Here is a 20,483-nt window from a genome sequence, read left to right as displayed (position 1 = left end):
CTTCCTCCTCCTCGCCGAGCCGGGGCCGGCGCTGCGGCGAGAGCAGCAGGGAAGGAGGCGTGCGGCGCCCGCCCCCACCCGCGCTGTCCAGAGCCGGAGGCGCAGCCAGGCGCTATCCCGGGCGCTGTTATCCCGGGCGCTGTTATCCCGGGCGCTGTTATCCCAGCCGCAGCAGCGAGCCCGCGAGGCGGCCCTTCTCTGCGCAGAGGTGGCAGCGGCAGGCGGCATGACGGCGGAGGAGATGAAAGCGGACGGGGCTCCCTTGGAAGGGGTGGACATCACTCCCAAGCAGGATGAGGGCGTCCTCAAGGTACTGGGCGGCTGTTCCCCATCCCCACCCTCGGCGCCAGCTCGGAGGGGTCCCCGCGCCGGCGGGGAGCGGAGCCATTCCTCCTGGCCTGCGAGCGAGGGCTCCCCGGGCGTACCGGGCCCATTGTGTGCCCCGCGGGGAAGGGGACGAGGCGGTCCCCGCGCATCCAGGCAGAGCTGGCGCAGCGCGGGCGATTAAACAACAGCGGCGGAGGGCGGGAGCGCGCCCCGGCTGCGCAAGCGCTTCCCGGCTGGCTGCGGGGGCTCCCCGCTCCTCCCGGGGCCAGCCGGGGCCCGGGCTGCCCGCCGGGAGAGCTCGGGGCCGCGGGGGAGCTGTGCGGCGAAAAGGCGATTCTCCCTGCGTTTGGGCTTTCCTCTGCCTTTAGGGGAAGATGCGGGAGGGGGAGGCGGGCCGGGCTCTCCGTCCGGCTCGCAGCGCGCGTTGTGAGGGTCCGGGTCCATCCCCGCCCCCCCAGCACGTGTCCGCGGCTGGGAATTAAAGATGGAGCCCCGGCAGGGCACGTGCGCCCGGTGCCCGTCCCCGCCGGGCCCGGCTGTGCCTCCCCGCAGCCCCCGGGCCCGGGGAGCGCGGCCCGGCCGCCCCTCGGAGCCGCCGGGCCCGGGGAGCGCGGCCCGGCCGCCCCTCGGAGCCGCCGGGCCGGCCCCGGCGCGGCCGCGGCGGAGCGGCTGCTCTCCTTTGTACTGGGGAGGCTGGCGATAAGGGCAGCGGGATTTATACCGTGAGGGGGAGTTGCGCCAACTTCCTCTGTCAGACGTTGCCTATTTCCATATCTCTAGAAACTTCCTTGGGCTCTGCTACAAACTTTAGCGATTATTTAGAAGCGTTATTCAACCGCAGTAAAATTTCGGAGTTACAGTGGTCAGGAGGAGAAAAGGTCACTACAGCAAAGGCGAAATCCTGGGTTTAACCTTTAGAGCCTTCTAAATTCTGGGTTCGTTAAGGAGGCGCTGTCTCCCGTTCAGGAGGGGTATCAGGGAGCAGATTAAAGATATTGGCTGCTGTATTTCTGCTTTTCCATGTTTCCTGCTAGCATATTTAGGTGAGACTTTTTGGGTTTTGCACATCGTAAAGTATCAGGTCAGAGTTCTCATCTGCATGGCTGCCCGGGTCTCCCGCAGCCCAGATCCCTTGAGCATGGTAGAAGGGCACTGCAGGTCTGCCTGATTCATGCAGTACCTATTTTGTGATGATGGAAAAGCAGCAGGTGTTCTTTTGCGTTGTTTGGTTGTTTATTTTAAGAGGACAGGAGTATAAAACGCTAGCAAGCGAAGTGAGGTTGTGAAAATCACAAAAATTGAGATTGTGACATGATAAGTAAAATACCATAGAGGTCACAAAGTCCAGCCTTCATGGATTTTATTTTTACATATTTGTTGGAGTGCAAAATGCAGCTATTGAAATCAAGTGTCTAGCTCTGAACTAACCTGCACTAGTTTTGTACTGGCATTGTTGCAGTGATTCCAGAAATGTGTTTATTTGCTCATTAGCTGTATATCAGGATAGTATCCACAGTTTTTTATCTGATATTGCTGAATATACTTTCACAATTCCTAGAATAAGTAAATAAGTTTGGAAATAAACCATTTGAAATGCCATATGAACTGAAAAATCCTGTTTCTCCATCTGAAAAGGAAATCTAAACCTTACAGAAAATAGAATTGCCATATCCAGAAGTAAAACTTCAGTCTCTTAAAAATTAAACAAGTGCAAAAGAATACACTGTGTAAATAATGAAAATGAGATATTTGTTACTGTAGAATGCCTTGCTATGACATTACAATAATATGGCATTCAGCAAATTTTAGTAAATTTCCATTAAATGCAGTTAGTTTTTCAAAATCACAGCAGACTGTCTGCTTTAAAGTGCTAGTTTGCATCTGCTTTATGCAGATTTGCAAATTGCATCTGCTAAGCAGGTTGCTTACCTGATTCATGTATTTTTCTCATACTTCTCTATTTCCTTATCTCTGTGAGAGTGGTTGCTTGAACTTTTGCCTTCCTTGGGGAGACATCAATAGATTAGTTTTGTAATGCTAATAACTGCCGTGGTGCTGGTTCGGCGTTAAAGGGATGGTGTGCTGTGTGAGGTCAGGCATTCCTTTTTTCCTTAGAAAACAAGCGGCCAGGATTTTTTCTAGCTTTTTTTTGTGGGGGTACTTCTTGTTTTATGCTTTCAGTGAGGTGATTTCAGCTTGTTAGTCTGACAGAAGCTGTCGGTGGTGAAGCTTTGGTTTTGGATGGAGGGTCCTGGCATTTCACTTGGATAGTCAGTCGCAGGGATGGTGGGAGGTCAGGTGGGAGATTGACAGTGGTGGGTTGCAGGAAGCTGAAATTTGTGAAGGAGACTCCCAAAAGTCTGCCTCATTCAGTGAAAAACATGATTGATACAGAAACGTGACATTTAAAGGAGGGATGTTTATCTTCTATAACAGAATGTTTTCCTGGTCTCCATGATGCAAGCAAATAGGGTCCTCCATTGGTCCCCTTTTGCCTGGCTAAGATAATGCAGAACTTTGGCTTAGGGATAGCTGGTTTCAATCTATATTGGGAAAAATTGAAAATTTAAATCTGAACTTGAGGAATCCTGTTATGGGCAAGGCCTCACATCCTAGCCTGTGAGATATGTTACTATTATTCTCTAATTTTATATAAGCTTCAAGTGAACACCAGAGAGATTGTCCCCACTTTCTGAATAGTCTAGGTTTATTTAATACTTGTTTTGCTGGGGAGCCCCCTGAGAAGAAAATTAAATCCTTGCAGCTGTATGTGAGACGAGGTTGCTGGCCATCCATGTCAGAATTGTGAGGAGACAAAATTATTGTGATAAATAATTTTCAGGTGTTACTCTGTAGGCTGATAGAACTAACATGGTTGGGGTGAGACACTGCTAACGTTCGTTATAATTTCAGATTGCATGTTGGAATAGATTTTTCATGGAAAGAACTACCTCTTTCTCTTGTTTAAGTGCTTTGCCTGGAGCACTGAACTCGGGTGTCATGATAGAGAGGTGATGAGGGAAGTACTTGAATAAAGAAGAAAAAATTCTGCCTAACGCAGAGATCTGTAAGCTGGTGACAACTGTTGCCTGTTAAATTCTTGTATCACAGCACAGCCATCTTGAGGTTCTGCATTTGCAGCACTGCTAATCTGCAGAAAGAACAGCCAGTCCATTTCCAGGTGACTGAAAGAAACCTGCAAATCCTTTGTCTGCTAAAGATGATAACATGCATATCTAGGTATTTGTGATTCATGTCCATTGGACAGACAGACTTGATTTCTGTGATGTTAATGCTAATTGCTGTTTTCCTCAGGTTGTCAAGAGAGAAGGCAGTGGGACAGAGTCTCCGATGATAGGTGATAAGGTGACCGTCCATTACACGGGGTGGCTTCTCGATGGCACAAAATTTGACTCCAGTCTGGACAGAAAAGACAAATTCTCATTTGACTTGGGGAAAGGTAATACCTTGTGTTTGGTGCTGATCAGTTTTGGTAATAATTGAGACAGGATTCCCTTGTGTGGCTTCTTTGCTTTTCAAAATTGCCACTTAAACTTCTTTTCAGAGTTTATTCTCTTAGAATGGTCCTGTCAGAATGTGAGATTTTTCTGAATGAGAGAACTGTGTAGCCCCTTAAACAGCCTGCTGAAGAATTCACAAGCCTCAGACAAAGCATTCCAGGGGAGCAAATCTGTCCTGAAATGTAGAGATAAATGGTAGTTAAATATCCTGAATATGCATTTTTTTTCCGGGGGGGGGGAGAGGGGGACAGACCTCGTTTCAGGAGTGCTTAATTGTGACCAGATACTGGGACAGGGTACGCAGAGACAGCTGTCAGCTGTCTTATGATGAAACATACTCTCTTTTCTCAAAATTCTCAAGTTAACCCAAATATGAGTCTTTGAGCAGTGCATCTCTTCATTATCAAAATCTTTCGTTTTCTGAAAATTTGAGCATCATTGTTCCTGCAAATCTTATTACTTGATCTTGTATTCTTCCCTGGAAGTTCTTTACCTTCTACTTTTAAAAAATAGGTAATACCTCCTTTTAAAAAAGAGGTAAATTAATTGTACTGCAATTTGAGATGATATTAAGTGTACCTATTAATACAAGACTAATAGAAAGTGTGCTTGATGAGTCAAGAGGAGCAGCATTTAGGACAGCTTGAGTAAGAGGGGATTTTTTTAATACAGCTTTTCTCCCCTTTCAAAGGAGTGCTACTAATTTCTTTTCCCTTTCTGTTACAAATTTGTGTAACTTTTAGTTACCACTGGTGCTGTTCTTTGCCAGCTGATAAAGTATGAACAGAAAAGGCTTTTGGTTTGGATTGTTTTCAAAACAGGAGCAGGCAATCTCTCACCCTAAGGCCTTCCTCTCAGAAGAGTTTATTGTTACTTCCTCACACTTGGGACTGTGCCAAGCACTTCAATTGGTGTCTGTGTTCTATTATTCTATGAAAAGAGTTGTTACACCTGGATTGAAGAAATGTTTGGGCCAAATTTGGGTCCCTGGGAAACTTCAGAATTTGATTAGGCTTAAAACTGATATACATAAGTGAGAATGAGCACAAGTTCTCCAGTATTTCTGCTGCCATATCTTTTGTATACTAAAAGTGATGATGCTCAGTTTCAGCTGATCATGCCTTTCATGTGTGATTGGTGTTTGACTTGTACAGGTGAGGTGATCAAAGCATGGGACATTGCTGTGGCCACTATGAAGATTGGTGAAATCTGTCGGATTACATGTAAACCAGAATATGCCTATGGCACAGCTGGGAGCCCCCCAAAGATACCTCCCAATGCTACACTGATTTTTGAGGTAAGTGAGGGATGGTCACTAAAACTGTATGCTTGAAAAAATGTGTGATGCAACTTCCTTTCAAAACAGGCTTGTTACATTTTCTAAGGAAAATAATATGGCTCGTTTTGGGTAGTGTGGACAAAATTTTAATCTGGCTGCCACTGTTCTGTAATGGTTTAGGTTCCGTTCTCTTTGAGTTTTTAAAACACTTGAATGATCTTCAGTGTTCAGTTGTAATTCTGCAGTTACTGAGTGATTTGCAGCAGTAAAGTGCAGGCTGGGAGGGCAGACTATTTCAGTGATAGACTGAAGTAGTTGAAATCTTTAATCCACTTCATAACATTCAGAGTAATGATATATTAAATGTTGTGAGGTTTTCAACAACGGGAAGAGCAATTAATGCCCTCAATAATACGTTTTTTATACATACTTGTGTTTTCTTTACAACATTAACATTACCTCTTACGAGCTCTTTCAGGGAGAAAAGAGGTAATTGCCCCATGTAAACTGCTGGAATACAATATTTAAACAGCCCTGCAATTACAAACTCTTTTCTGTAGAGCTGAGCTTTTCAGTCAGCCTTAAAGCACCATAAAACCAGTTTGGATTCAGGTTGCTGGTTCATTACCAAAGTCTCTCTGTGCATCCGGGCTACACTGATCAATCTTGTCCCCTTAGATGAAGTCCTGTGCACTCAGTGCCTGTGACAGACTCAGCAGTCTTGAGTTTGGCAGCTGGGTAACCCAGTTTGACAGCTCACATGGCCAGCTGCTCTCCTGGAGATGAGCTGCATGTCTTGGTAAGCATGGAGCCAGTTATCCTTGGTGTCTCTGAGCCTCACCAGGAGAGGAGAGAATTTATTTCCTACTGATCTCAAAAGTAATTTTCCTATACATCTTCCCCCTCCTTTCCCAAAGGGGGTGGAAACAGCAGCTGTCTCTTGTGTATTATTTCAGAAGTGAGAATGGTTACTCAGAATGCTGAGACTTGTATTTGATTTTATCATGTAGGGTGACATAAAAGCTGTTTCTGGAGCATACCCTGACAGTCTCAACAGGGATTGGAGGGAATGTATTTTTCTTACTGCTGAAATAGTTCAATTTGCTAACAATTGCTTCAAAATAAATTCTACCTGAGAGAAGGCAAACTCTTTTCTTAAGTATAATCTAAAAAATTTCTTTTCCCTAAAGCACTTAATCAGTGGAATGGAATCCTACAATTGAGGGCATAAGGAAAGCTTTAAAACTGATGAATCTCTGAGACTGAATGTTTTATATAATATCTGAAAAAGGTGAAAATAACTCATGGAGTTATTCAAAGACTGAAAGTCTGTTTTGGTTTTATTGGAAACAATGAGCATCTGTTACGGGTAAATTATACATAGAGTCATTTAGGTTGGAAAAAAAAACCTTCAAGACCATTGAGTCCAAGCATAAATCTGACACTGCCAAGTCCATCACTAAACCATTAACCCAACCCAGTGCCACATCTACACCTAAATACCTCCGGGGAGGGTACTCACCCACTTCCCTGGGCAGCCTGTTCTAATGCTAATATCCATTCTAAACCTCCCCTGGTGCACCTTGAGGCCATTTTTTATTGTTCTGTGACCTGTTACTTGAAAGAAGGGACTGACCCCATCTGGCAACAGCCTCCTTTCAGGGAGTTGTAGAAAGTGAGAAGGTTCCCCCCAAGACCCCTCTTTCTCTCCAGGCTAAACACCTCCAGCTTTCTCAAGCAACTCCTCATGGGACTTGTGCTCCAGACCCTTCACCAGCTCTGTGGCCCTTCTCTGCACATACTCCAGTCCTTCCTGAACTGAAAGGCCCAAAATTGAAGACAGGATTTTAGGTGTCTAGTACAGGGTGACCATCACTGCCCTGATCCTCTTGGCCACACCATTGCTAATACAGGCCAGGTGCCATTTGCCTTAACATAATTGGATATTGAATTTGCTTTGCATTTGGATAGTATATTTGCATTTCTTGTTAATTTTTTTCACCATGGACTTCTGAGTAATAGGATGAAAGATACATTCTGTGTGGAAGGATTAAAAAAATATTGCTAGCAGGTAGTGCTCACTAAGGAATGGTAGCTTACTCATTTTGAGTACATCAGAATTAATACCATTATTTCTGAAAAATAGTATCATGTAGAGCTGTTCATAAACAGCATTTTCTTACATAGAAATCTGACATTATTCATGGCTTAGTTGTATTGGATCAAACTACACATGTTGGAGTGCTGCGTGCTTCTTTGCAAGTGATACCAGGTGTAATGAGGGCTGAGCTGATGATTGAAATGCAAGCTAAAAGCTCCAGGCCTTCTATCGTGGCAGCACAATGGGGCATTCTTAAGGGCTTAGCACTACTACAGAGGATGCATGTGGACAGCAGAAAGCAGAGAAGCTTTCATTGTCCTTCAAGAAGAGGTAATACCTAACATTGGGATAACTAAAAGCATGAACTGCAAGATGGGATTTGGTCCATCAGGCTACTCCTGAGTCAGTCCCATGCGGTCACCCAGGTTATTCACTTTGCACTGGACTTTCCTTGATGCTGCTAGTCTGGCCCCCTCCATTTTCTGGGTATACATTTAGGTAAAATAAGTGTTTCATTCATGAGTCGTGATATCCCCTAATGCCTGCCCGAGCAGTTATGTTGAAGGGAAGAGCGGGGAGAAAGAAAAGGACCAAAGCTGCCTGTGATGATTTTGTGCTTCCCTAACAAAATAGCCTGGGGCTCACTGGCTGCAGCAAGTCAGCAGTGCTGGGTGTGTCTTGATCCGGGGTGTGGGTTGAAACTTAAAAAACTTTCCCAATTTTATTAGGTTAAAGTAGTTTCTGGCTAGTATGACTTCCAAGCAGCTAAAGTCTCTTGACGTTTCCACTCTTTTAGTTTTACCTAGGATTACTTTTTATTACTTAACACAGTCTCAGCAGGGTTCTTTTGCAAGTGCCTATCCCCATTTCAAAATTTTGTACAGGTTGCTTTACAAAAGACACTCTAGAACTTACATGAAGATATTTTGTACTTGTGTCATCACATCAGCATTTCTTTATGACAAGTAATAATGCATGTCTTAGAATTTGGAAGGTCTTTTCTTTTTTGATCTGGTGGTGGTTTTCATTTTTTTTTTCCCTCGTGATTACTTTTACTGAGCAATATAAACAGCTAGATTATTTCATAGAATAGTATTGTTTAGGCTGGGGGGAATAAAAGGGGGAGGTACACACCTGTAATGTCATCAGTAGGATGTTCAGGAATTATTATTTTTCAGACTGAAAAGAAAGACCAGAATATTATTTGTTACTAGGTATCAATTAAAATAAAAAGTGGAAGTACTGGTGGATATTAAGTTCCTTTTGCATTCCAGTTGTCTTAAGTTCAGTGTCAGGATCCTCCACAGCATTTTTTTTGAAGGGGTAGTCTAAATAATGCTGATTATAATGGCTTGCTTTTTTGTGCTTAGGAATAGTTTTCACTATTGTTTTACTCAAAAATTTGATATGATTTTTTTTCTTCACCTCATAGCAGCAATGACAAATACCTTTTGTAACTAGACTGTTTTTCTATGTCATCATGGTACTCCCACTTGAAACTGTGATTTACATTTACTTGTGAGAGCATGGGAAGATTCAGAGATTCAGACTGGATGCCTGTCTCCTACATTAAACACTAGCTCTTAAAAATCCTAAACAGTTTGTTGCAGTAGTGAGTTTAAAGTTTTGAAGATTTCTGGAGAATAAGTGCTGTGAGTTACTAAATTGGTCTAATGAGAATAAATGCAAGGCTTTTCTTCCCTCCACAGATTGAACTTTTTGAGTTCAAGGGGGAGGACCTCACTGATGAAGAAGATGGTGGCATCATCCGAAGAATCCGTAAAAAAGGGGAGGGCTACTCCAGGCCCAATGAGGATGCACTTGTAGAGAGTAAGTGTGTTGTTACACAAATAGTGAATAGATTTGCAGTGAGGGATGGCAGAACCTTTTCACAATCTACAGCTGCATGTCCTGAGGGAGAGGAATATGTGGCTTCTCTTTTCTGTACCAAGTAACTTAACAACCTAGAGTAAGCTTTCCTTCTCCTGTTTCTAGCAAGGTTTACATTTTCCAGCAGCAACTGTGTTTTCTAGTGATACTGAATCTGTTGAAATGCTTATCTGATCACAAAAGGTGATTGAGTCTCATAAAGTATTTCCATGTGCTGTGGAACAAAAGGGGAAGTCATTCTGGCACTTGTTAGAGTGGCAAGAACAAATACTTAAAATGAACAACAAAAAAGGGGCTGTTAAACTGAAAGCAGAAATTCTGTTTGCTGCCAGTTGCTGCCATGCCATAAGTAGCTGCTAAAGGATAAAAGACTCTTCAGAAGGAGGTTTTGGCACTTGGGTGTGTGCTGCCTACCTGTATAGAACTCCCTGTGCACTCCTGGGTACCTGCCCACTGCCATTCATAGATAGCTTCTGATTTCTCTCTCTGTTGTTCTGGTTTTTGTTACCAGTCCAATTTGAAGGCCGACACGGAGATCGTGTTTTTGACAAGCGGGAATTGCGGTTTGAGATAGGAGAAGGTGAAAACTTCGATATTCCTCATGGTCTGGAGAAAGCAATTCAAAAAATGGAGAAATCAGAGGAATCTGTGTTCTATCTCAAGCCTAGGTATGCTGTTTCTGGTGTTTGATACAGGAAGGGCTTATACTTACATTATATTATATGTAATCATCTGGCAAGAAAGAAATACTTTGTTTTAATGCCTTTCAGCTTTTTTCGGTGCTGTGGTAAAAACTTGAATCAATCCCAAAAACTGATGCACGAGAAGTATCGTGCTTTGCCACTTCATAGTGAAGCAGTAGCAGTCCAGAAAAATTTTACTTCAATCTCTGTAATGTTTACTTCTGAATATTAAAAAAAAAAAAGTTGTTCTCTAACTTAGATTTTTGTGATTCTTCTTCATGACTGATTACTGTAAAACAGTCCATATGTAGACTTGGATATAGGCAGAATTTTCTCTTTACAGTGAGAACATATCTGAAACAAGTGGAGTTGCACAGATTGTTTTCATTAAACTTGAATTTATTTCAGTTTTTATTGAGATTTTTTTTTTAACTGTAACTCAGCCTGATGGGAGCAGAAAAGGAAAGCAATCTGATCTAGAGGGTTTTCCTGCTAATATGCAGCTCTTATTGGAGTTGCATTGCAGTACCTTTCTGTAGGCATTTCCTGTTTACCAGCTGGTTAGCAGTGTGTTAAGTGTACAGCTGCTCATCTAATCCTGGTATTTATTCTCTTTGAATAAGAATACTTTTACTCTTTGAATAAGAATACTGCTTTTCTAAGAATAGACCTAAAATACAGGTGCTCTGAATGCAACACTCAGTTTCAGACATGAATATTAAATATGATAGTTGTAATTTGAAAGTTGGTTGTTTTGGTTTGCCTTTTTTTTGGTGAAAGGATTACTTACTTTTCCTTAAAGTAAACTAAAACACTAATAAAAGAGTAGGAGCTGCTGAAAGATTAATGAAGTCAATACTAGGTTTCTCTTACTTTCTTCTACCTTGTATTTGCTAATTTTAGAGTTGTACATAGAATTCTTCAAATCTTTGTCTTGTAATAATAATTTATGTGCATCCCAAATTTGCATGAGGTTTTTGTCTCCATCTTCCTATATAGCAAATACAGCTGGATGGATAGTTTTGAACTCTCTTCTTTATAATTTTAGTTTCTCCTTTCCCACCCCCATTTTACAGCTATGGTTTTGGAAGTGCTGGGAATGAGAAATTTAAGATCCCTCCAGATGCAGAGCTGCAGTATGAAGTGAAACTCAAAAGCTTTGAAAAGGTGAGAGCAAGAGATGAAATTCTGAAGAGGTCGGTGACTGGGGGAAGAAGTGGGAGTGCAGCTTAAGCAATGACAATGGAATCCTTGAATGGTGATGTGGAACAAGGAGGCCACTGTTGCCAGAGATGATGGTGACATGCTGGGAGCTCTTGGCTGAAATGGTCCTTATTTTTCCTGTATCCCTGTCACCATCTCTCATGCTCTGGGTTGGTTTCCATTAGCAGGGCAAAGCTCTTCAGCCATACTGTTAGTAGGAAACAACATAGCTACTTGATTTCCCTGGAAGTTGTATTGAAGTTGACTGGAACTGTTCCTGTTTGGGTAGGCTAAGGAGTCCTGGGAAATGAACACGGATGAGAAGCTGGAACAGAGCTGCATTGTGAAGGAGAGAGGCACTCAGTACTTCAAGGTAAGATACAGTCTCCAAGTAATAATAGCATTTCTTAGTCCATGTCATGAATTGATAATGATGTTTACAGCTTCTGTGATTTCTGAGTGGTGTTCATGGTATTATGTGAGATTTTATAGGGAGAACTGGAGGACAATGTTTTTTTTAAAAAAAAAGAAACTTGGTTGGATTATCCAAAGAACTAACTCAGCAGTGAGCTTTCTGTTAGAGCTGTTTGCTATATCTGTAGATAACACTGTGGGGTGCACAGTATTTCAGTTCCTGCTGTGGGATAGTGCTACGAGTCAACAAAATTCATTTGGGTAGACATGTGTTGAGAAGCTGTTTAAAACAATTTCAGTAGTTAAAGGAAGAGTTTCCTATTATCTTTGTATTGTGTTTTGAGAATGCCCCATCTTCCCTTATTTTTGCATCAAAAGTTGAATATAAAGGTAGGAGTTCAGTGAAGTATCAATGCTGGCATATACCCCTAGCTCTAGTGGGGAACCAGTTAAGTATTCCTAAAGATTTTATGATCCTGTGCAGGAATGGCTCTCAGAAGTATTTTTGATGATGTTACTTTTTAATCAGATGGGGTTTTTTTAGATGTATTGCTCAAGGCAGGCAAAAGGCACAAGAGAGAGGTGAAAGTCTGTGATGAGCTGTGTGATAATTGAACTGCTTTGTTTACAGGAGGGGAAATACAAGCGGGCAGCATTACAGTATAAGAAGATTGTGTCATGGCTGGAGCACGAGTCGGGACTCTCCGAGGAGGAGGAATCAAAAGCCAAGAGCCTGAGGCTTGCTGCCCACCTTAACTTAGCTATGTGCCATCTCAAGCTCAAGGAATACTCCCAGGCTTTGGAGAACTGCAACAAGGTAGTAGGAGTTCATTTATTAAACTGCACAAGCAGTCTGATAGTTTGTCTTGCTTTAAACATTTTAGGGACAACAGGCCAATGCAGTGTTTAGTCTTTCTTACCAGATGGCATTTGGGTAGTACTAAATTTTTAATGCAATAAAAATATCCAACAGACTATTTTCATAATTAGTGCCCTTTGAACATCTTTTACTAACTTGCTGCTACACTGAGAATATGCAAGTATTTAGAAATAAGAAACACTTGAGATGTGTTAAAGGTAGTTATGTTGGCAAAGGCCTTTCAAAGAGCAGGATTACTTTCTGACTAAATCTTAGACTTGCTGGTTCTCTTCTCAAATAGCCTACTATATTCATTCCTCTTTATACTTCTACTGTATTCCACTGACTTTATTAGTAAGCCCTGACAAGACTCATAAGGCTACATCAGAAGGTACAGTTCCTAGCAGTTGCTGGTGTTCTGACTACATACCATTTTTATAAAAGAAAAATAATTACTGAATGTGGTTTTGGTTTTTTTGAATGCAGGCACTCGAATTGGATAGCAACAATGAAAAAGGCCTTTTCCGGCGTGGAGAAGCTCACTTGGCTGTCAATGACTTTGAGTTGGCCCGAGCAGATTTCCAGAAAGTGATACAGCTTTATCCAAGTAACAAAGCTGCTAAAGTGCAACTGGTGACTTGTCAGCAAAAAATACGGGAGCAGCATGAGAAGGAGAAAAAGATGTATGCCAACATGTTCCAAAGGCTGGCAGACAAAGACTTAAAGGTAAGTAACACTACTCTGAACATTACAGGAGGTGGTGTCATGTGTTACACGAGGAACAGTGGTTTAGGTACTCAGTTTGCTTCTTATTACAGATAATTACAGCAGGAGAACACTCAAGTAGTCTACTTTGGGGAGCAAGGATGGAATTCAAAATACAAACAGTCAAAATTATTGGGCCATCTTGCTTGAACAGGAAAACCAGCAGTATCTACCATTGCAGAGAAAGCTTTCACCTATTTCAACTGAATTTGCTACAGACCAGTGTTAATCAGAAGGCAGTTGAAGTGATGAGATAGATGTAAACGCAGCAATGTTCTAGAAGTGGAGAAAGCACTTATTCCTCTAGAGCCTGTTGTAAAGATTAGGCTGTTCTGGTGCCTGGGGTACCCATCTAGTGAGAAATTGTGTCTGTCATACAGAGGGTGCTGAGCTCCATCTTGCTTCTCATGTAGACGTTAGGATGTGGTTGATGGTCTTCATTACAGATATCACACAGATTGTGAAATGTCAGAAGATGGATTATTCTGCTGTATGGATGGTTTTCCTAATAAGCTTTCACTAGAATTTTAGTAAATACTGGTTCAGTTAATATTGGCAGTATGTGAATACAGGTTATAACAAGATTGTATTAGCTACCAAGAAATATTTCAGGTTACTGGTGGGAATCATATATCCTAAGAAAACCTTCTGGTTCTTTTCCTTAAATCTGATGGTCTAGAAGGACATGATGGACCTGTAACTTCTCAGACAACTCTGGGATTTATGTCAGACTCATAAATTTCCTCAGTAACAGTGGGGAGTACAGAAGCTTGTATCTTGGGAGGTTATTTTCACCTTTCCATAATATGCATGAAGAACATAAAGAATTACCAGATATTGGTACATTAATCTCCTTTGGTTAACTGTGTAATTCAGTCTTTCCAGATGCATGATGTCCTCAGATGAGTGTATCCTGACAGTTCAGCCATTTCAGACTGTCGGTTGACAATTTCCTACATGAAATAACTTCACTCTGTCTCTTCTCTTTTTGGCTAAGGCAGCTTGATGTCAACAGTCCTTGTGTATTGGAGCTTAGAAGAAAGTATTCTGTCCTTCTAGACACAGTGATGTAAAGTAACACAGTATCTTAATTTTGGTAGGCTTTAATAAAAAAATCGCAAGAATATAAAGATACAGCAACTAAAGTAGAATTATTTCACAGTTAGGCATCTTCACTTCTGAAATGGCAGGATGTAGTTGCCAGCTGTCTGGCTCTGTTGTGAAGGATCCTTTCAGCTAGCACAGCTGCTGGGAATCTGGCTTCCTCCACTAGGTGTGGGATACAGCAAGATCTGTTAATAGGAAGAGTGGATTGCTGAAACAAGCTATACCCACTAAAACTTTAAAAGCCTTGAGCTTTCTTCAACTCCTAAGACACATAATTGGTAGAGTAATATTTTTGGCAAAAGGCAGACTCATAGTCTTTGCACTGCAGACTGTTTGGATGTTGGAAAAACATGGCACTTAGTCCCAGTTTCCCTATCTGCTTGGGATAGCATCAGTTTAAAGTTGTAGAATCCTTTAGGTTGGACTCCAGCGAAATGTAAATGAAAGATTATTGTTTGGCATCTAACACTGGACACAGGATTTGAGGTATGACCTCACCATAGTACAAGAGGACAATCCTTGCCCTGATCCTGCTGGACACACTATTGCTGATACAGGCCTGTATGCCGCTGGCCTGGTGAATTCTTCCCAACAAGTTAGATGATCTTGGGAATGTGCAGTGTGCTGGGCTTTTTCCTCTGAGCCATCTGGCCTGCCTTAAATGGATATGGTCTTACATGAAATGGGATTGATAGAACTATAAACTGTAAAGGATGCTTACTCCTTGGGCCAGTCTTGAGGTAGTTTTCTTTCAATAAAAGCTTGTTTTCCTCTTACTGAATGTATAATGTTGCTTTACTCTAGCCCCAACAGTTTCTGTTAGTGGTGGTGTAGTAGAAGTTCAAAGTTCTGGAGAAGAGAGTTTGTTTACTAAATGTCTTCTGATTGCTTGAAGATAGCTTGGACTGCAGTTCTGATGTTCCTGGCACAGACTGTTAAATTCAACAGCCACTCTTGTATCAGTAGTTTGTTTCATTAATTTGAAAAGTTCACATATGTAAAGTGTGAATTTTTAAATATTAGTATGTTTATCACCTTACCTTAAACCCAGGATTGGTAGCTAACGGATTTTCTGTGGAGAGAAGACTTAACTCTTGGAATGCTTCTAAAGATGAAAAATCTATCTTTCATGCATGAATGTTCTTTTAAATGTGGGTTTGTGTTGCAGCCAACTTGGTGTAAGATTTTAAGGATTCTACCCCTTTCCCCCCACCCCCATTCTGCTCTCCTAGCATTGCATGCTTAAGACTTTTCTTGGTTTTGTCTGGTTCTCATTTAAGAACTTCATAAAACAGATGGCTCAAGATTCTGGGCTGACTGGTAGAATAGCAATTTCATTGCACTAGGTTTTGAGATGAGCAAGCCAAGATAATTGTTGTCCAACAGAGATACTTACGCTAAGTGCAAGTGTGCCTCACACAAGTTGGGTCAGGGTACGCCATGGGAATGGCTGAAAGTTTATGACATTAGTATTTGAGCAGGGCAAAAGCAGTTCCTGCAGAAGCTTGATAAATGAATTTCAGTTTAAAGACTTCTAAGAAATTGTTGTGTGGCAAGTGTGTGCAAGCCACATTAAGAATCATAACCACCAATACCAGTATTATATTTTAGCCTCCTCTCACTGCTTCTGGTTTCTTAGATGCATGAAAATTTTTGGTTTCTTTTGGCTGAAGATCCTAATATCTTAATTCAGTCTGGCAGGGTAGACAAGTTTTCCAAGTAATAAGAATCAAACAGTGTTTGTGCTAGCAATTTTGTATAACATATTAATATATTTTCTTTGTCTCTCTATTTAGTCATCTGCTGCTCTTCAGACAAGCCACACTGAAGATGCAGAAATGAAAGACGCGCAGAATGGAGTTGAAGATAAATCAGAAGTTGAAGCAGAAGCATAAGAAAACCCCTATTCCATTAGTTTTGTAAATGAAAGAATTTCCAGTGAATTAGACCTTTATTTTTCTACCTGGTTGGATAGTGGCTTCAAGGGAGCAGAGGCTGAAGCCACCATGCCACAGTCAGTTACAGCTTTATGTGGCTGTTTAAGAAGCTGAGTGGCAGCATAAATCTGGTTTAATCCTAGTGACTTTATTTATTCATTCAGCCTCTGTTACTATTTGGGTTCTGTCTGGATTTACTCTGCTTGGTTTATTTGCTTTTTCTTAGAATCATAGAATGGCTTGAGTTGGAAGGGACCTCAAAGATCTCGTTCCACCCCCACCCCGCCCGCCACCATGGACAGGGACACCCTTCACTAGACCAGATTGCTCAGAGTTCCATCCAGCCTGGTCTGGGATACTTCCAGGGATGGAGCATCTACAGCTTCTCTGGGCAGCCTGTTCCAGTGCCTCACCACCCTCAGAATAGAGAATTTCATTCTAATATGTAATTTTAACCTGGCCTCTTTCAGTTTGAAGCCACCCACCTTTGTGCGGTCACTATGCCCTTGTAAATAGTCTCTCTCCATGTTTCTTGTAGGTTCCCTTTAAGGTACTGGAAGGCCACAGTTTGGTCACCCCAAAGCCTTCTTTTTTCCAGGCTGAACAATTCCAGTTCTCTCAGCCTTGTCTCATAGGGAAAGATGCTTCATCCCTCTAATCATCTTGGTAGGCCTCCTTCTGGACTTGCTCCAAAAGGTCGATGTCGTTCCTGTGTTGGGGACCCCAGAGGGGTGTTCCAGCTGGGGTCTCATCAGAGTAGGGTCAAAATCCTCTCCCTCCCCTGCTGCCCACGCTGCTTTGGATGCAGCCCAGGTTACAATTGGCTTCTGGGTTGTGAGTGCACATTGCCAGCTCATGTCCAGCCTCTCATCCAACAGCAGTCCCAAATCCTTGGCAGAGCTGCTCTGGATCTGTTCATCCCCCAGCCTTTATTGGCACCAGGGGTTGCCCCAGCCCAGGCACAGCACCTTGCACTTGGCCTTATTGAAGCCTCATGAGTTTCACAGGGGCCCACTTCTGAGGCTGGTCCAGGTTGCTCTGGGTGCCATTCTGTCCTTCAGGTGTGTCAAGGGGGCTGCTCAGCTTGGTGTCACCTGCAGATTTGCTGAGGGTGCACACTACCCCTTCATCCATGTCATGAATGAAGATGATGGTAACACTGGTCCCAGTATGGACCCTTTAGGGACACCACTTGTCACTGGTGTCCATTGGGATGCTGAGCTGTTGACCACTAGCCTGTAGATGTGACCATGAGTGTTGGGGAAGATGAAATAGGAAAGCCTTATATATATAATTGCCTGGCAAAAGACTTAGAAAATACAGAGATTGAGATGGTAACACGTTTTGAGATACCAGACCTTAGTTACTGAACAACTAGAAAACAACAGTACATCCAGGATTAAGACAATCCCCCCCTTCTGGTTGAACAATGCCCTTACCTACAGATAGGCCCAAAGGTTAAATTGAATGTTCTGTCTTACCCCCAATTTTATGGTTCATCCCACATCTGTAACGCTCCCCTGAAGCATCTGGTATCTGTGACCCCATTGGCCTAAGTCTTGTTCCAGCCCACCTTGAAGACCCCTGATACAGAGTCCCTGAGGAGCCAGACGCTCTCTTGGAACTTCCCCTCTCTTGGAACATCCTCTCCCTCTTGGGATCCTCTCTTATCTCCCTCTACCCCTTGCCTCTCCCTTCCCCCACTCCCTAGGGCCTGCCACGTGTCGCGTCTGGCGACTCCAAGCAGGGCCTTTCATCCTCTCTAATAAACCATATATTCTAAGAGCAGCCTTCAGAGATCTCTCATCTCCATTCATTCCAACTGTCCTGGAGTCCAGCGTCCTTACACATGCAACCAATTTCTTAGCTATCAGTCACACCCACTGCATCCATCTCTGTCCAATTTAGAGAGAAGGATGTTGTGGGGAACTGTGTCTAAGGCAGAAAATTACAGAAATGAAGGTAAATGACACCTGTAGTCCTTCCTCGTCCACTGGTGGAGTCCCTCCATCATTGAAGGCCACTAGGCTGCTCAGATGGGACTTGTCCTTGGTGAAGCCTTGCTGGCTGTCCCTGGTCACGTCCCTGTCCTCCATGTGCCTTAGCATAGCATCCAGGAGGATCTGTTCCATGATCTTCCCAGGCACAGAGCTGAGGCTGACAGGTCACTAGTCCCTGTTTTGTCATCGGTGTTTTTCTTTCTGGTTCTGCCTTACTTTAATCCCAGGTTCTGCTTTCTACATTTAATTTCCTCAATTTGCTTCAAGTAATCAGCTTTTCTCAGGAGTCCTCATGTGAAACTTAAGAACAAATTTGTGCTCCCAGTTCTGCCTTGGGATTGCCCTCTTCTCCCCCTGTTCAGTAGGGAGTCCCTTCCATTAAGTATTGTAGCCTTTCTTGTATGCCTCCTCTTTGCAAATTGCTGAAAGGTGAAGACTATGAAGTCACAGCTTAAGTAATAAAACTCCAATTAAACTCAAGAAAACTCAACTTTTCGTGGGTTTTTATTGGAATTTGCACAGAATTGAGAGAATATACTGTCCTTTGGTTAGTGTTATCTTGTCCACATAGCCAGTGTCCTGATTATTTTTTTTATATTGTTTGTTCATTACCATAGCAAATTCCCACAATATTTGATACAGTATTTACCCATATATATTCAAAAGGGAAAAATTAAGTTGCTGGAAACTGCATAAAGCAAGTCTGTAACCTATACATAGAGGTTGTTATATGTTCATATTGCTACCTTCCTCTTCACTCCACTACAATGTAAAACTGGACCAGAGGGGGGGAAAAAACCCAAACCAATACATCTGAGAGTGACTGGCTTTGAAGTGATAATGGCTTACATATTGCAAATACTTTTAATGAACTACAGACTCCTGAGTGAGTCTAACGTCTGCTTACCCAGATTTCACAAGAAAGCTATTACTCAGTATTCTGCTTCTTTCTGCAGTTTGTGTGTCTTGTTTGGGGGTGGGTGTGCTTTTGAATTTTGTCGGGGCTTTTGGTTGGGGTGGGCTTTTTTTGTCTGAAGGCATGGAACATAGTACTCAAACTCAATTGTTGTTTATCCTATTATGTGGTGTTTAATTCAGCAACTCCAGTGTCCTGTTTAGAGACAGGGGCAGAAGGGGCAATCTTTTTTGCCTGCTCTGCAGAAGAAAGGTAGAAAATCTGTTTCAGATTAAAATAAATTGACTTTTTCATGTTGAGAAAGATGTCCTTGCATGGCATGACACGGGCTGGAATTTGTGTTTATATTGCAGAGAGCATCCCTGTTTTTAACATGTAATACAATGTGAATTCCTGGTTTCCTTTGGTGAAACAGAAGTACTGTGTAAGCACTTAAACTCGTGGGGTCTGGGGGAGTGCCAGCACCTTTCCTGCAGCAGTGCCAGCCCAGTGTGGGTCCTGGAACTGTCACCAGACAAGGGCTGCTTGGAGTGCTGCCCTGCCCGAGACACCAAATTGAGCACCTGCTGCTGGCTTGGAGCTTGGTTAGAGAGCTGGGAGCTGCAGTGCTCTTAATCTCATGCGGTGTGTGGGATAGGACAGAGGTAAAAGAGATACTTGGGAGGTCACTACACTTAAGGAAATGCTGATTTCTTTTGCCTAATAAAGCCTTAGGGTTGCCAGGTAATGGAGGTGATTTTCATGAGCTCTGACTATAGTAACAGCCCTATGTATGTGAAAAATTTATACCAAAGCACTACCCCCTCTTGTGGGAAACAACACTGTGAATGTCAGCTGGGGTTAGAAGAGGGGATTTATAGACCTAGAAAAACAGTTGAAGGGGACAGGAATGCCAAGCCAGAGTACTTATTCTTCACCAAGTAAATACCTTGATTTGTTGCTAATTATTCCTGGAAATACAAGCCTCTGTGGCTGAAACTTTTTGCTGCTAAAGCATAGGGCCAAGTCCTAATGATAATTTTCTAATTGTTGAACAGCAGTTTTCAAAATCTGCAGGCATGATAGTTGTACATGTTTCTGAAAGCAAAAAGTGATTTCTGTGGCACATCTAAAAAAAGTCTAGTCAATGGTGCATCTGTTGTTAAGTGTGAGCAGTCTTGAAAGTACCACTGTGCCCTTGTTGTTACTACATAAACTATGAATTGTTTGAGAATGTAAGTCTGTTAAGGACGCTAAACATGCCCAGTTCAGGCAGCTGAGCGGATTTTCCGTGCTGTCTTTAAAAGTGGCTCTGGTTGCCGGCAGAAGGTGGCAATACTGGTATTTGTGAGTGAGGTCATGCATGTAAACTTCAACTATAAACTTCGTTATGTATGTCCTTATAGAGGAACGAAAAAAACCAAACAATGCTTAAAATAAACAGTTACAGTCCTGACTTTGTAATCCTCACCCGTGTGTGTGCGTGTGTGATCCTTTCCGGT

General features: G+C 42.6%; 1 protein-coding gene across 1 annotated transcript; it reads left to right on the top strand.

Annotated features, from left to right (window-relative positions):
• The first annotated feature begins 16 nt into the window (after window positions 1–16).
• Window positions 17–20,451, top strand: FKBP4 (FKBP prolyl isomerase 4). Its single transcript, XM_021549146.4, has 10 exons — window positions 17–310; window positions 3,643–3,787; window positions 5,003–5,145; window positions 8,938–9,058; window positions 9,630–9,786; window positions 10,878–10,968; window positions 11,294–11,377; window positions 12,050–12,235; window positions 12,764–13,003; window positions 15,946–20,451. The coding sequence occupies exons 1-10, from the start codon at window positions 227–229 to the stop codon at window positions 16,042–16,044; spliced, it is 1,350 nt and encodes a 449-aa protein (XP_021404821.2). The 5' UTR covers window positions 17–226; the 3' UTR covers window positions 16,045–20,451.
• Window positions 20,452–20,483: the final 32 nt, after the last annotated feature.

This window comes from Lonchura striata, chromosome 1 (genome assembly GCF_050655825.1).
Source record: "Lonchura striata isolate lonStrDom1 chromosome 1, ASM5065582v1, whole genome shotgun sequence".
In the NCBI taxonomy this organism is placed as follows: domain Eukaryota; kingdom Metazoa; phylum Chordata; class Aves; order Passeriformes; family Estrildidae; genus Lonchura; species Lonchura striata.
This window is presented reverse-complemented; position numbering and strand designations above follow the sequence as displayed.